This window comes from Vitis riparia, chromosome 8 (genome assembly GCF_004353265.1).
Source record: "Vitis riparia cultivar Riparia Gloire de Montpellier isolate 1030 chromosome 8, EGFV_Vit.rip_1.0, whole genome shotgun sequence".
Lineage (NCBI taxonomy): Eukaryota > Viridiplantae > Streptophyta > Magnoliopsida > Vitales > Vitaceae > Vitis > Vitis riparia.
The window spans coordinates 18,669,873-18,687,199 of record NC_048438.1 but is presented as its reverse complement, the minus strand read 5'-3'; the positions used below and the strand labels follow the sequence as shown (position 1 = coordinate 18,687,199).

Below are 17,327 nucleotides of genomic sequence, written 5' to 3'. Positions count from 1 at the left end.
TATATATTAAATTTAATAAATAAAATTAATTAATTTTATAATATATATTTATAATAATTGTATTATTGTATGAGTATAATAGGGAATGAAAAACTGGATTTTTGAAGTTTTTTTTTGTTGAAAATCGTCTCTTCAAGAGACAATTTCTCATATTTTTTTTTCTTTTTGAAATCGTTTCTTGAAGAGACGATTTCTCAATTTTTATTTATTTATTTATCTTCAAAAGACAATTTTTCATATAAAAAATAGAATTTTAGAAATCGTATCTTGGAAATATAATTTTTCTTTATATAATTTTTTAAAAATGTTATAAATGGTCTTTTGAAGATGCGATTTTAAAAGAAAAAATTTCCCTCTTTTCTACATGATAAATTTGGAAGTATTTTTCGTGTTACAATAATTTAAGAATTATTTTTTAAAACTGTCGTACTCTTATAAAAAAATCTCACATATCATCCCTTTTTTATGTAACATGGGGCCCATATTGAGAAATAGTATTGTTGTCTTTCTTGCCATGTCAAGGTTGATCCTTATTATTATTTGTCAAGTTGGTACAGGTCATAGTTTTTGAACAATAATCATAGTTGTAGGACAATAGTTGCATTTCCAAGATGCCTTTTCTTTAAGGAACCGAGTTGTGTCATTTTTAAATGACTTCTCCTTCCATGGGGAAGGGAAAAGTCTCCACATTGAGACTCAGATGCTGGGGGAGGAGGAGCCATAGTTCGAAGGGTGGGAGATGGAGAGTGTTGGATGCTACATCAAGGGTTGTCGCTTTTGATTAAATTGGTCATGTTGTTGCTCTAGTTTCTTAGATATTTTCCTCTCTGTCCGGTGGATCTACTTGGTGTAATATAGATTGTTGTTCTTTTCCTACTAATAATATCAAATTATAGGAGAAAATTATCCTAAAATACAAAAAATATTGTTGATACTATCTATGTTTTTTGAGAAGATAAATTTATCTTGGAACCCTAAATTGGGATAATTTTGAAATTATTTTTAATAACCTAAAAATAAAAATAAAAATTAGTGCTAAAAGACCCTTGATAACACCCATCTTTTATCTTGAATCACAGCCTCTCCCACCGATTATTTGGTCAAGGCACAGCAATCCTATTTCACCACCAATCTCATCGGTCCAATTGCAGGGGCTCACTCTGGGGCACAGCAACCGATCTCTATTTAATTTAAAGACAAAGCATAACTCTCGTAATCACATTCATAGATTAAAATAAAACAAAAACAATATAAAGCCAAGTCTTAGTCCAACAGAAATATAACTCCCGGACCATCCTAAATGACCTCAATGGTCCAAGCTTCTACTGGATCTGAATTCAAATAAATAGCTAGTAAATTTATGTGTTCTAAAGTCTGATGCTAGCTCCACTGCAGCTTTTGCTGATTTGAAGGTGATTCCAGTGGCCATCTTGTTCGTCGGTGACCAAGGCAAGGACGACTCATCTCTCTTCACTGTATGAGATTCAGTGATGACTGATGAGTTCACCAGCTCCAGGTAAAATGTTTGCTAATTGCAGAGACCATCTCTGGAAGCTACTATACTATTTCTTTGGTTGGTCCATTTTGATTGACTTGTTCCATGATATCTTGGATCAATAATGTCGTATTTAAGTGGGAAGAACCCCCTTCCTCTACTGCCATCTTTGCCAACTCCCCAAGCTTTCTAGCTCTTTCTCTTCTCTCTTCTCCTTCCTTTCCTTCATCCATTAACTTGTCCACAGCCTCCTTTATTTGATTCCTTTTCACCAATGCCCCAGCCTTCTCTTCCTCTCCCCACTGTACCGTTACTTCTACTCCAATCCTCACGCCAATCCTCAGGACTTGGACAACCAGCTTCTCATTATAGAACTGCTCCGCAAACATTGGCCAAGTTATCATTGGAACACCACTGCAGATTGCTTCAATCGTGGAATTCCAACCACTGTGTGTTAAGAAGCCCCCTGCTGCTGGATGGGACAATATCAATACTTGAGGGGCCCATCCTCGGATTATGAGACCTCTCCCCTTGATTCTCTCTTCGTACCTCTCTTCCAGCAGCCATTCCTCTATTTCAAAGGAACAATCACTTTGTCTAATTATCCAAACGAATGGACGGTTTGATGCTTCTAAGCCCAAACCAATCTCTATGAGTTGTGAAGTTGAAAAGTGACATAGGCTGCCAAAGCAAGCATAAATCACAGACTTTGGCTTTCTGGAGTCGAGCCACTTCAAACACTGGTTTTCATCAATGGAGGCCTTGTTGCCTCTCCCAAACTTATCTGACATCTCTTTGTTACATAGAGAAACAGGCCCTATGCACCAAACTTTGTTCACCAATTTCTTGTACTCCAGCAAGTAGTTTGGCTCCAAATCCTCAAAACTGTTCACCACCTCCCCTTGCGCCAAAATGGCTGTGGCTCTCATCTTCTCCACAAATCCCGAGCCATCTGAACTTGGTTGAAATCCTGGGGGCAACTGGGCCTTCGTAAATTCAATTTTATCAGGCATGCCCGGTACCTCAAACGGCTCTGAATCAGCTGCCACACTCTTGAGAACGTCGGAGCGCTCAATGTTTTTAGCGCACAAGAGGGTGAAGCAAGAAATCCCATGGAATCTTGAACTTGACGGCAACATCCCGAGTCCAAGGAAGACAAACACTAGCAATTATGCAGCTAGGCGGCGGCTCCAAATGTCCAAGCAAATTTTCAAGAGGTTGTTGGAGCATACTAGATGCTAAAAAAAATTGTTTGTTCAAGTCCGGAGAGGGGATAGTGTCCATGTTTTCACATCCTTGAGGCAGGCCGGCTTGTTGGCAGGGAAAGGGGAGAGGGATGAATTGGATGTTGAGGTTGGAATGGATTGCTTGATCAATGATGGTTTGGAATCTGATGGCATTGAGGGGTGTAATAATAATGGTGACGGCTATGCCCCGAAGGGCGAGGAGTTTAGCCATGTCGGTGAAAGGAATGAGATGGCTTTGGGACATGAGAGGAACCAGAAGGAAGTGAGGATGCTGCGTGTGGGAGGCCATGGCAGAAAGTCTAGCCTGAGCTGTGTGTGGTGGTGGATGGAATGAAGCAGATTACCCAAGACTGAAAGATATCTGGTAAAATTTGACTGCTTCCCCCTACACTTGGCCACATGCCTTATAATTCAGTTGTTTTAAATAAAAAATATATATTTTTTTTTAATTACAAAATGATGATAAGAATGGTAAAAGTTGATGTTGAAAGGGAAATTATTTGATACTTATTATTCTAACAATCTAACACCACATTTTTATCTTATCTTATTAAAACTCAATAAAATTATAATGAAGACAGATATAAAAGGCCAACAAATATATAAATTTTTAATATTTGATTTTTTTTCTTCTTTTTTATAATGAAATCAAATATAAAAAAAAATCATTTTATTTTTTATTTTTTTAATACTTTTAGGAATCAAATATATCCTTATCCTCCAGGTTAAAAAAAAAATCTCCAATTAAATATTAAAATAATATTAATATTAAAGTGAAATGAATAATGAGTTTGTTCTATTTTCTCCCATTAATTTAAAACACTGTCTTCCATAATTACCAAATAATATTTTCCCAAAACCATCAAATCTGCATTCTTAGAATCAAATGACATAAACAAATCACTTTCCTCTCGGAAGTACCATCAAAATTCACATTCTGCAACCCAAATAACACGTAGCTCCTTATTACTCATGAAGACTTCTATCCCAATAACAGAATGTTTAGTCCAGCCGAAAAGAAAGAGACAACTCCCTAAGCGTAGGAAATGCCCAATGCTCTGGAAGCCCGCACGCCACCCCGGTCCAGACTGGCCCAATGATTAATAAAAGATGGAAAGAAATTTATAAATAAAATTTCCATAAAAAAATATGTAAATATGTTTACCAAAAAAACACCAACCATTCAAGTTTTCCTCAAAAGAAGAACTTCAATCAGCACCGACCCACTTTCCTACCTGCTAAATCTGCAGTCACTTTTTTGGCGGTTGGTGGCCAAACCCAATAATGACCACAAAAGGTGAGCTGGATACTAAAAAGCTGAAAGGATAGAAGGGAAAAGGGCAAAAACCCTCGAGATCGAAGCTTCAAGCATGAGCAGGATGTAAGTAGCTCCTTCCCAGTCAAGAAAGGGGAGCTTCCCCTTGAGAAACTCTCTCTAAATCCTGAATAATTTCTGTATCAAGAAACCTTATTTAGATCCAGAAATGATGAAATCAAAATTTTCATTATTCAAGAAAAATTTTTAGCATCTTCGATTATGAAAAGCTTTATTTAGAATTAAAAATTGAGATTCGAGAAAAGGGATAGGAATCGATGGTGTGTCTAGTTGATTGAAGTTTGAATAAATAAGGAAACAAATATACAAATTATAGAAATAGGTAAAATAGTTTTTAGGTGTTTTTATTTAAATTATTTTTTAAAAACTAATAGTATAAATATGAAGAATAAAAAAAACAAATATAGCTATTTTTACTTATTCTTTAAAAGTTGTTTAAAAAAATAATCATATAAATATAAAGAGTAATTAAAAACAAATATACAAATAAGGAAACAAATATTCAGGTCATTGCGAAACAAATATGTAAATTGTAGATGCATAGTTCATGAGATAATATCTTTTAGTTGTTTTTATTTATTTTCTTAAGATTATTTTAAAAAATAATTATATAAATATGAAGAATAATGAAAGATAAATATAGTTGTTTTTACTTGTTTTAAAAAATAATTATATAAACAGGTAGAATAATTAAAAAATATAATTATTTTTATTTATTTTTTAAGTTTGTTTTAAGAAAATGGTCACATAAATATGGAGAATAATTGAAAACAAATGTGTAAATAGAGAAGAAATATGCAAATTGTGAATAGAAACAAATATGTAAATTGATAAGAGGCGCAACATTAGAGAAATCTTTTAGTCAGTTTTATTTGCTTTTTAAGGTTGTTTTAAAAAATAATCATATAAATATGAAAAATAATTAAAAAACAAATATTTTGAAAAGTATAATTCTAAAAGATGACCACCATCTCCCCAAAAAAAAAAAAAAAAAAAAGAAAAAGGAAAAAAAAAAGACTCATTGAATTCATAATTTTAAGATTGAAGAGGCCATTGTAATGAAAAGAAAAAACTTACCCTTTATCTACAAAATTAAATTTTAATACAAAAATAAACGTTTTTTTACAATAAATTAAGTAATCACTAAAATAAATTACAATTTTAATTTTTTCTTGAAAAAATAAAATAAAATTTCATTATATATATATATATATATTTGGAAATTTAGAAATAATATTTTGTGGCTATTACGGAAGAATATTTATTAATAAATTGAATAATAAAAAAGATTAATCCATTACCTTTTTAAGTGACAATTACCTAAAAGCTAAACAATAACAGTCCACTTGAAAGCAACAAATGATGTGTACTTTTAGGTTATTTGCTTGAAGTGGTCAAAATAATACTCATATTTATAAAAATAGCCCATCAATTAAAAAAACACAAAAAAATGAGTTGGCAAAGACAAAAATACCCACTTTTTAGTAGCCAATAGTGACATACACATGCTTGGTTTCTAGGTTTGGCTCCATGCTTTTGAAGACTAGCTTGCAGTCAGTTTCAAATTTTCAATAGAAAGAGAATAAAAGATATATTTTTTAATTTGTTTGGAAGTATTGTGTGAAACTTCAACAGGCGTACGTGGAAAGTTGCTTGTAGTTGAATGATACCGAAGGCAGCAAGAAGCCAGAAGCATCCTTACGGTCCTTAGTAGGCCGGACGACACATTGAACATCAAATTAATGCCGTCACGTCACTGATCAGTGAAAAATTGGTAATCATAATATAATGTGCAATCTCTTTGTTTTCATTTGGACCCCATGTGGGTGTTTGCTTCCGAAGAATCACGACTTGGCTTGAAGTGAAATGAAATTTTATTTTTCATCTTCTGATAGCTAAAAGCATTTAGTTCCCTTCTTGAACATGTGATTGCTGGGAAGAAGAAAATATTTCATGGACACTTCGAAGAGAAGGGAAAAGATAATATGAACGCACGAGGACTACAAGCAATTTAGAGTTGGCATATTTGTCTTCATTGACAATTCTGAAAGGATGGCTGCAAGAAACTTCATCAGTTCATGGTTTCTTGTTTGGCTCTGATAGAATTTTTGGTCCAAATGGTCGGTTACACCACAAAAATTTTTGAAAATTTATTTTTTAATTAACCTCAGATTTTAATTTAAATTAATATTTTTTAAATATATGACTATTTTAAATATAAATTTGATAAAATGGTTAAATCTATTTATTTATTTTTCCATAAAAATGTTATTTTGCTCAAAACTCGGCTTTGTTATCTCTTGATTCCCTTCTAGAAACCCAAAATATGAGATTTAATTATGGATTGCTGCTTCCCATGTGTATGTTTGAAGGCAGCATATAATAATAGCCACTCCATCTCTTTGCTTTGTCTGATTTTCAATCACAGAGTCTCCAACCGATACCATCAATTATTTGAAGGCACCAAAATCCTATTCCTCTTGTCCTAGAATAGTAGAGACCCTCTCTGTAGAACAGCAACGGCTACCTTCAAGGGAGTGGGGAGGGGAGAGTACTCTACCACAATAGATAATTCAATTTCATACAATATGGGGAAGAAAATAAAAAACATAGTCTCAGGCCATGAGAATACTGCTTATTTACGCTACTAATCCTAAATGGATCAAACGTCTACAGGGCCAAGAGAATACAACTGCAAATATGCTTACTAAAAATGGATTCAAGATAAATACTAGATAGCAAATACAGGCAAATATATGTACACTAAAGTACAAGATATCATGACATCAGTGTACATATCATATGGGGAATATGGCAGTTTGCTTAATCAAGTCTGATGGTAACCAAGGACTACTGACCTCTCTTGATGTATGGGATTCAGAGATGAGTCCACCGGCTCTAGGTAAAATGTCGGGAAAATTGTGTTTTGGACTCAACTGAGTTCAAAAATTAACATTTGATCCATATACCATGTATATTTAAGCTTAAGACCCAAATAAAGTATAAAAATTAAGATGAAGGATATTGTCTTTCATTAATCCTTAAAATACCCTTAACCCTTACATAGACACAAGTGAGTGTGAATTTCAATTTTTTTGTGTTTTTTTTTTCTTTTTGTATTCCCTATTAAGTATTATTCATTTTTAACTTTTTTTTTTCTTCCAATCTATATTTCTATTTTATGTCAAATAAAAAGCAATAATGTTTTTTTGTTTTTCATTTTTAAAGATATTGAATCTTTTTGCTCTTATTATAAGCAATGATAAAAATTTTGAGATTTTTCATCTAAATATTTTTTGTCTTTTTGTATTTATCTTTTAGTTTAATTTTCATTTTTTATTTTAAATTTATATTACCCTTTCATTTATATATTTTCTCTTATTTTTAATTGTTTTTTATATTTTCTACATTAACCATATTTTAAATTTTTTAAAAATTGGCTATCACTTCACTACATATATATCCTTTTAGCTTTTTAATTTTTAATGTTTTTATTTTAAAAGTTTTAAAAAGATAAATTTATTGAAAAAAATAACTAAGATATGAAGTTGTAATATTATATTAATAATTTTTCTTATCTAGATAGACTAATGCAAAGTATTTTGACTCACAACAAGAAAATTGTCAATACAATTTTTTAGTTAAACTTTAGAAATTAAATTTCAAATAAAATATATTATATAAAATTTTATTTAAAAATTATTGAAAGTGGTATTTCATTTTTTTTTATTGATTTTCAAACTTATCTAATTTTTTACTTGAAATGTAATAGAATATGTTTATAAAAAAAAAAAATTAGTTTTTCATTTTTTAAATGAATGAGTATAAATATATTAAAAGAATTAAAGATAATCTTAGTAAAAAATTTGATAAATATGATTATAATTTTAAATATAGATTCATTTGGATAAAATTTCACAAAAAAAAAAAAAAGTGGAAAGAAAGAACATTGTTAAAACTACAAAAACAAAATATGCAATTACAAAATTTTGATGATGAAATTTAAAAATAAAATTGGAAACAATTCTTGAGTGAGAGAATTTGAGTTGGGAAAAAAATTTTTGAGTGGAAAAAAATGGGAAAGTTTTCAAAATCACTTGAAATTCTTAATAAAAAGTAGTATTGTACATCCTTGTACAATTAGTAAATTTGTCTTGTAAAGTTAGTGTAATACCCTTGTACAATAACTCAAATTTCATACATCATCTCATGAATATTTAACAATAGGTCGGTTAACCATGTTTGCATTAGTTTGGTTTTAAAAAAAATAAAAATTATTGTATAATTTTGTTTTACAATCATCATAAGTGAGGTACCTATTCAAATAACCATATACAAGTTAGATAAAGTGCATGAGATGAATGTATGCTTAACCAATGTGTGTAAGGAATGTCATTTATCATCGGTTAGGGGAAATAAATAAACAAGTTTTTCAGAATCACTTAAAATCCTTCATAAATAATAGTCTTGTACACCTTTGTACAATTAGTATATTTGTCATGTACACTTAGTGTAAATACCTTATACAGTGACTTAAATTCCATATACCCCCTACTCAACGTGTAACCATAGGTAGGTTAACCATGTTTTCATTGGTTTATTTCACAAAATAGTGGAAGATGGAAAAACAAAATTTTGTCTCAAACATCATTAGTGGGATAACTATTCGAATTATTATGTGCGAGTTAAATAAAGTGCATAAGATGAGTGTGTAATAGAGGAATGTGTACTTTAAGATTGTGCAATCCTTAGATGACAAGACAAAAAAAAAAAGTTGTCCAAAATTGATTAAATCTTTTACAAAGGATAGCCTTGTATACCCCTTGTATAGTTAGAATATTTGTTTTGTATAATTAGAACATTTGTTTTGTCTAATTGAACATTTACCTTGTACAATTAGTATAACACCCTTGTACAATGGTGCAAATTTCATCCATATGTATACATTACGTGCCACTATACATTACGTGCCACATATGATGTGTGAATCATGTTTCCAATGGTTTGATTTAAAAAATAATATAAAACGTAAAAACAAAATTTTTCTCCAAATATCATTATTAAGGTAAGTATTGGAATTGTTATATGCGAGTTAAATAAAGTACATGAAATAAAAGAATTTTTGGTAGGAGAACGTATAATCCCTAGATGACAAGAAAAAAAAAAGTTGTTCAAAATGTACAGTTTTATACACCCCTTGTACAATTAGTGTAATAACATTGTATAATGATATAAATTTCATATATATGTATAAATTATATCTATATGAGTGTGTAAACTATGTTTCCAATAGTTTGACATTTAAAATAATTAAAACAAATAAAAATTTATTTTATTTTATTTTATTTTCAATGCAAAATGTAATTAAAAATAAGACAAAGAAATTACTTAAAAACTATCATTTAAGCCAAGTTTATTTATCTATTTCCTTTTATTTTTGGAAATAAAGAAAAAAGAATAAAAATTTATTTAACCATAAAAAATATGAATATAAAATCAGTTAGAAAATATCAAATTTATTTATTTATTTCATTTTATTTTTGGAATGAAAGAAAAAATAAATAAATAATTTATTTAACCATAAAAATATTGATATAAGATATGTTAAAAAATAGAAATAACTCCAAATTTATTTACTTTTTTCATTTTATTTATTTAAATTAGAAATTAATTTATTTTAATATATTAAAATATGCACAATTGATTTATTACTTTGTTAATTATGGATATATTAAAATTTTCTATTAGACAAAAAATAAATAAAGAAAATAAAATTAAAAAGTGTAATAAATATATATAATTTAGTTATTTAATTATTTTTCATATAAAAGATAGTCCCACAAAAAAGACATAATTGATCAATTTCTTTGTTTAATTGTAAACATACTATATTTTTTATTTTATTATTAAAATAACTAATGAAAAAAAGGAAATGGATAATCAATGAATGAAATTTAATTATTTTTATTATTTTCATATAAAAAATAGTACTAAGGTTTTCAATTTTTATTTTTAAAAATAGTTTTCATTTTTTAATAAATATTTTAAAAAAATAAAATATAAAAATATAAATCATATTACCATTTTTTTAGAAAGTATTTTTTAAAATAGTTTTTGAACATATTTTTTTTATTTTTAATTTAAAATAGAAAATAATGCTAATTTTCAATTATTTATAAAAAAATTAAAAACAATAAAAAGTCTAAATTATTAAAATATAATTATTATCGTTGCATGAATAATGGTGTAATAAAGACAAAAAAAACTTATATGAAAGGTTATTGGGTATTTTAGTTCATAACTATTTTATATCCTTAAAAGGTAATATATAGAAATTTGAAGGATATATTGGCCTTTTATTATGGAAGTTATATGGATCAAATATTAATTTTTGGTTCCGGTAATGTTGGCTAACTGCTGAGACCATCTCTGGAAGCTACTATACTATTTCTTTAGTTGGTCCATCTTTAGTTGGTCCATTTTGATTGACTTGGCTCATGATATCTTGGATCAACAATGTCATATTCATTTGGGAAGAACCCCCTTCCTCTACTGCCATCTTTGCCAGCTCCCCAAGCTTTCTAGCTCTTTCTCTTCTCTCTTCCCCTTCCTCTTCTTCATCCATCAACTTGTCTGCAGCCTCCTTTACTTGATTCCTCTTCACCAATGCTCCAGCCTTCTCTTCCTCTCCCCACCGTACTGTTACTTCTACTCCAATCCTCACGCCAATCCTCAATACTTGGACAACCTGCTTCTCATTATAGAACTGCTCAGCAAACATTCGCCAAGTTATCATTGGAACTCCACTGCAGATTCCTTCAACGGTAGAATTCCAACCACAGTGTGTTAAGAAGCCCCCTACTGCTGGATGGGACAATATCAATACTTGAGGTGTCCATCCTCGGATTATGAGACCTCTCCCCTTGATTCTCTCTTCGTACCTCTCTTCCAGCAACCATTCCTCTAATTCAAAGGAGCAATCACTTTGTCTAATTATCCAAATGAATGGACGGTTTGATGCTTCTAAGCCCAAACCAATCTCTATGAGTTGTGAAGTTGAAAAGTGACATAGGCTGCCAAAGCAAGCATAAATCACAGACTCTGGCTTTCTGGAGTCGAGCCACTTCAAACACTGGTTTTCATCAATGGAGGCCTTGTTGCCTCTCCCAAACTTATCTGACATCTCTTTGTTACATAGAGAAACAGGCCCTATGCACCAAACTTTGTTCACCAATTTCTTGTACTCCAGCAAGTAGTTTGGCTCCAACTCCTCAAAACTGTTCACCACTTCCCCTTGCGCCAAAATGGCTGTGGCCCTCATCTTCTCCGCAAATCCCGAGCCATCTGAACTTGGTTGAAATCCTGGGGGCAACTGGGCCTTCGTAAATTCAATTCTATCAGGCATGCCCGGTACCTCAAACGGCTCTGAATCAGCTGCCACACTCTTGAGAACGTCGGAGCGCTCAATGTTTTTAGTGCACAAGAGGGTGAAGCAAGAAATCCCATGGAAGACGAGCCATGGAATCTTGAACTTGACGGCAACATCTCGAGTCCAAGGAAGACAAACACTAGCAATTATGCAGCTAGGCGGCGGCCCCAAATGTCCAAGCAAATTTTCAAGAGTTTGTTGGAGCATACTAGATGCTAAAATAAATTGTTTGTTCAAGTCCGGAGAGGGGATACTGTCCATGTTTTCACGTCCTTGAGGCAAGCCGGCTTGTTGGCAGGGAAATTGGAGAGGGATAAATTGGATGTTGAGATTGGAATGGATTGCCTGATCAATAATGGTCTTGAATCTGATCGCATTGAGGGGTGTGATAATAATGGTAATGGCTATGCCCCGAAGGGCGAGGAGTTTAGCCATGTCGGTGAAAGGAATGAGATGGCTTTGGGACATGAGAGGAACCAGAAGGAAGTGAGGGTGGTTGGATTGGGTGGCCATGGCAGAAAACCGATCTTTAGGTTTGTGTGGCACTGGCAGATTTTAAAGTTGCTATAAACATGGGACATTTGTAAGACCATGAGGTCCATGACTAGTAAATTAGGGTTATTTTTTTTACTTCTCAATTTTATTTTTATTTTTTTCATTTCCTTTTTTTCCCTTACTTAATCTTTTACCTTTTTTTTTCTAAATAATTAATTAATTCCTTTTATTGTGCACTTTTTTTTAATGTATATTTCGTTTTCCTTTTTATCCCTTATATAATTTTTTACTTTTTTCACTTTTTCCTTCTACATAAAAAAATCATTTATGGTATAATTGTAAATAATATTGAACTTCAATTAGGATGACAACAGTAGGAAATCCATACCCTTCTCTCTCTGTCTTATACAAAAAATTTCAACTCTTTTCAATTTTTTATTTTTAAAATTTAAAATTTTATTAAAATTAAATATAATTTATAAATAAAGAAATATTATAAATATTTATAATTTATTTTTATAAAAATAATATTTTATTTATATTTAAAAAATAAAAAATAATTAAAATAATTTTTTATTTAAAATTATATATAATCATGATAAGGTGGGGGTGGAACGTGCGAGGTGGGGTTATACGTCAACCTGTACTCCCAAGTCCTCATTAAAGGTAAGGTGGACCAATACCTGGAGAAACTCGTCCCCATCCCTAACCTCAACTACTATTACTGTGCAATATGATGGTAGGTGAAATGACATGTTGCTACATTAAGTATTCAACGTCAAGTTTCAAGTAATAACGTTAAAATATATATATATATATATTTTTTTTTTTTTTTTTATCTATATATACTCCACCTAGAAACTTGATCTGGTAACAACAGATTGTGTGATTAGGCATGATGCTGATTGAACCCTGAAGGTCTAGTAGGATGGTCCAATCTCCCCAAATCAGTTGTTACTTAATTGGGTTTCCCTGGAGTTCAGAATTTGAATTTTTGGTAACGTCCCTAATTGCCTATTCATGCCGAATGAACAAATTAACCAGTACGTGAATAATTATGCCTTCTTTATTGCAATTTTATACTTTTTTTTGTCTTGATTGATATTTTTCTTGTGCAAATCAAACATCTTCTTAGAATACACTTTATAAAATAATACATTGATTCATAAGGATACAAATTATTTTGAAAGTTGCGTAGAGAATATTCGGGGTCCCAATAATAAATTGAACGCATCAAAATAGAATACGAGGGCGTTACATTTGCATACAAAGTATAAGACAACTAGGTGACTTTGGCTTCATCGTAGAATTAAAAATGACAATGAAACTACTTTTTGTTATAATACGTTTCTTATTACTCCGTCTCTAATAAAATGAGTTCACAAAAAGTATGTACAGATAAGACAAGAAGAGGAGTTAGATTTGAAGTTTGCTTAGGTATTAAGAAAATATAAATAAAAGAATATATATATATATATATATCTGCGAAAAAAATATGTATCATTCAGGTGGGATCGGGACGGTGGTCACCCAGTCCGACTCATTCAAAATTTTATACGCGTTAAGTGGGGATGATTGGAGAAGGTCGGTCGGATCGTGAGCCACGCTGCCGCCCCTAGATAGAATGCCCACACCTACGAATTTTAATAGAACAGGGCTGAAGCATTCAATCCCTAACCAAACGTCGCTCTTGCCAAACACCCTACCCCTATGATCTCTCTCCCTTCCACCCCATGCCCCTCACCAGCTGAGAAACAGGAGTGGAAAGGGATTCTCTTCTCGCTGATCTTCAAATATGGGCTCCAAGTGGGAGTATTAATGGCAGTTCCGCAGTTGGTCATTGATTCGCAACAAAGTGATGGAGATTGGAGATGCGTCGATCATGGTTCAATGAAAAAGGATCACAATTCTGCAGCGTGTAAATACAAGGCCGCCGTGAATGGGAAGTTCAGGCAACAAGAACGAAACAATAAATAATCACAACTTCACACTGGGTATGTAACTGTGCCTTGCTCGTCCTTTTCTGCCACAATTTTTTTTTTTTAAATTTAAATTTGTAGAAAGATAGTATAGTATAAAATATTTACAAAATTGCAAATATGTTGTTATATTTGATTCTACATGAATATAGCGTAAAATGTAAGTATTTAAATCCCGAGCTAATTTTCATATATTTTATACCAATAACTTAATAGAATTAGGATATTACTCTTTTTATTATAACAATCTATCATTATTTTTAATTCATTTTCAATTCATAGGGTTAAGGATCCCGTTGTTCTTAAGAACTAACATGTCATCTTTTAAAATCATGCACTCTATAATAGTAATGTATGCTTTATTTAAATGCCTAATTGCAAACATTTTTATAATTCTAGTAGTCTTTAATCATTTCATCTTGAAGTATTTTTATTTTTTATATTTGATTGATCAAAATTTAGTTTGAATATTTCATTGATTACAACGATTCATCAAATTAATCTTTAAACAACTTGAAAGATTTTATGCTATCCTTTTTGAAGGAAAGGAGTTGAGATTATTATCACAAGATATATCTAAATTCTTTGAATTTATATATTTCTCATGATAATATCAATTTTTTTTTTCACAAGATTGTTAAATTTTTTTAATTAATTTTAAAATTTTTGTATACTATTTGAAGTCAAGGTGTAAGGCAAACAATTAATTTATGATGATGGAATATCAAAATGACATAATTTATCATAATTTCAAATTTATTTATTTTTATTTAGCAAATCTTAGGATTCTGAAACCAAAATACGTTTTTTTTTAACCAAAAATTATGTTGAGTTAAACCTAAGTTTCTTTCTTGGAATTTTCTTTTTGTGAATGCTAGAGTACAATTGATTGATCCACCCTAGAAAAAACCTAATGCTTTTATATGCGCTTGTAAGCTTGATAGTGACTACTCAATTAAAAATATACTGATCGGTGTTGGACACCGTGGGCCTATGCTTTGGTGGTCATGACTAATGAGATTGAAGGCATAGCAGGCCATGAGAACGACAAATAGAAATAGGATTTTGGTGCCTTTACCAATTCATTGCTGGCATCGGGTCGGAGAATTGGTGATTGAAAATAAATCAAAGGAGGTGGTGGCGTGGCCTTTTGTGTTGTCTTTGAGTGGAATCAGGAATCCTAGCCTCACATTTTTGGGTTTCTAGAAGGGGTTACCGGCCACTAGCCCTCCATTTCTTCCATCTTGATGCAATTCTTCTTGGACATGGACTCACGCATTCACCAAATATAACGCAACCTTTTACGAGTTAATCAGGAGATTCACGACACATGTTGACCGTTCAATTTGTCCTCCTTTTTCTAATCTATCAAGAAAATTTTCCTCCTAGCCACATGCTATGAAACCAAATTGAAATCAAATATGTTTTCAATTATGAGACTTCGCTTTAAACCAAGTTCAACGCAAGAACGGAGATTCTAATAAACTAATTGTTTTTTAATATTTATCAAAATATGATAATTTAAAATTATTTTAAAGTTCTTTTAATTGTTTGTTTTCCTTTTAAATTCCCGTATAAATGGTATTAGTTCAACTTTAAACTACTTTTCGAGTTATAAATCTTTCTTATTCTTATCATTCTTGATTGAACTTTCTTTGATGACATGTTATTCTTATCATTCTTGATTGAACTTTCTTTGATGACATGTTATTCTTATCATTCTTGATTAAACTTTCTTCGATGACATGAGATGTATACTCATTCTATATCTATTTAAGGGTTAAATTCTATGTAGTATAATTAGACATGTTATTCTTATCATTCTTTATTAAATTTTCTTCGATGCATGAGATATATACTCATTCTATATCTTAAATTCCAAGTAGTATTAAATTCCGAGTAGTGTAATTAGGTAGATTAGATAGAGTCCAAAACTTTATTTGTAAAATAATTTTAAAAATTATTTCTAAATCTATAACATTTTTAAGATATTTTTGAAAGTTATTTTTTAGAGAAATATGAAAATTGTGTGTTTGCTTCCTTCTAATTGTTCATTTTTTTATAAAAAAAAATCCTCATAAAAATATTAATGATTCAACTTTAGATTATTTTTCAAGATATCGATCTTTCATATTCTTATTATTCTTGGTTGAACTTTCTTCCTGACACGAAATTGATACTCATTCAATATCCATCCAAAGGTTAAGTTCCAAATAACTTAGCAAGATTAGATAAGAGGATGGAAAATATGTCATTCAAGTAGAATTGGTAAAAGATTTCAAAAAAACTATTATTATCTGTCTCTATATAACCTGAGACCAAAAAACATGGTTGGGTGACAATGTGTATAATGCCACTAGGCCAGGTCATTTAACCATATTTCTTAAATTTGAAAGTTGGGTCCAGCCACTAAAGTATGTATCACGTGGGACAGATCTGATTGGAGGTGGTATTGGATTTGTTGATGGCGTCCTAAATTACCTACTCACCCTGCTCGTGCTTCATGGACGTATCAACCAACAAATTCCTGGGGGTACAAGATCAGAATGAATCACGTTAAAGGTAAGGGAATTACTATAATATTCTTAATCATCTACTGGTGTTTTCTTTATACAAATCAAACTTGCGTGAAACATACTTCATACAAATATTACATTAATAGGTGTAGCAACTGAGTCAATATTATCAAATTCAAATAAAAAGTTGTGACAACTATTTGGTGAAAGTTATTTTACAGGAATGATATTTAAAAACTTTCTCGACTAGATATGGTGATGAAGTAAATACAGGTAAAAGTATGTTTATTTTTTAAAAATAAAAAAAAAGTAAAAAAAAAATCATAAGATAGGAATCCGACTTTATAAAATTCAAATTTCATACGTCCATCTAAAAAATAATTTAGACATGGAAAGAAAACATATGAACAGGCGGAGTCCAAAAAAAACACCAAGCGTGTTGACCAAGTCAACCAAGCCAAAAAAATTGAAGTCAAGTCATGGAAGCCGAAGTCTACCTCAGAATGCGGTGGGGAGGCCCATCCACCGTTTTGCACGCAATCGTCCAATGAGACTTGAGACTTCAAAGTTCAAATAATTGATCAACGCAGGCACTCGGTTCAAGTCCATCCACCGTTCCGCACGGAAACGTCAGTGGCTAAATGGGCGGGGGGTCAACCGTCCCACACCAGCAAGTGGATGATTCACCCTACGTGTATGTACTAATCCAATAATGAATTCTGACCTCTTCCAAATGCCTCATTTCCATGCAGACTAGCATCGCCTGCCCAGAAGACTTTCTAAGTCAGTAGGCAATAACAATCACTCCTAATTTACAACAAACACCTTCA

The 17,327-nt window shown here is 31.2% G+C and overlaps 1 protein-coding gene and 1 pseudogene across 1 annotated transcript; both read right to left on the bottom strand.

The window, feature by feature from the left end:
- Positions 1-1,189: 1,189 nt before the first annotated feature.
- Positions 1,190-3,112, bottom strand: LOC117919803 (annotated as a pseudogene).
- Positions 3,113-10,517: 7,405 nt separating this feature from the next.
- LOC117920679 (UDP-glycosyltransferase 73C3-like) lies at positions 10,518-12,041 on the bottom strand. The gene has a single exon (XM_034838274.1). It carries the CDS (start codon positions 12,018-12,020, stop codon positions 10,518-10,520), a length of 1,503 nt encoding a protein of 500 aa, XP_034694165.1. The 5' UTR covers positions 12,021-12,041.
- Between the last annotated feature and the right edge of the window lie 5,286 nt (positions 12,042-17,327).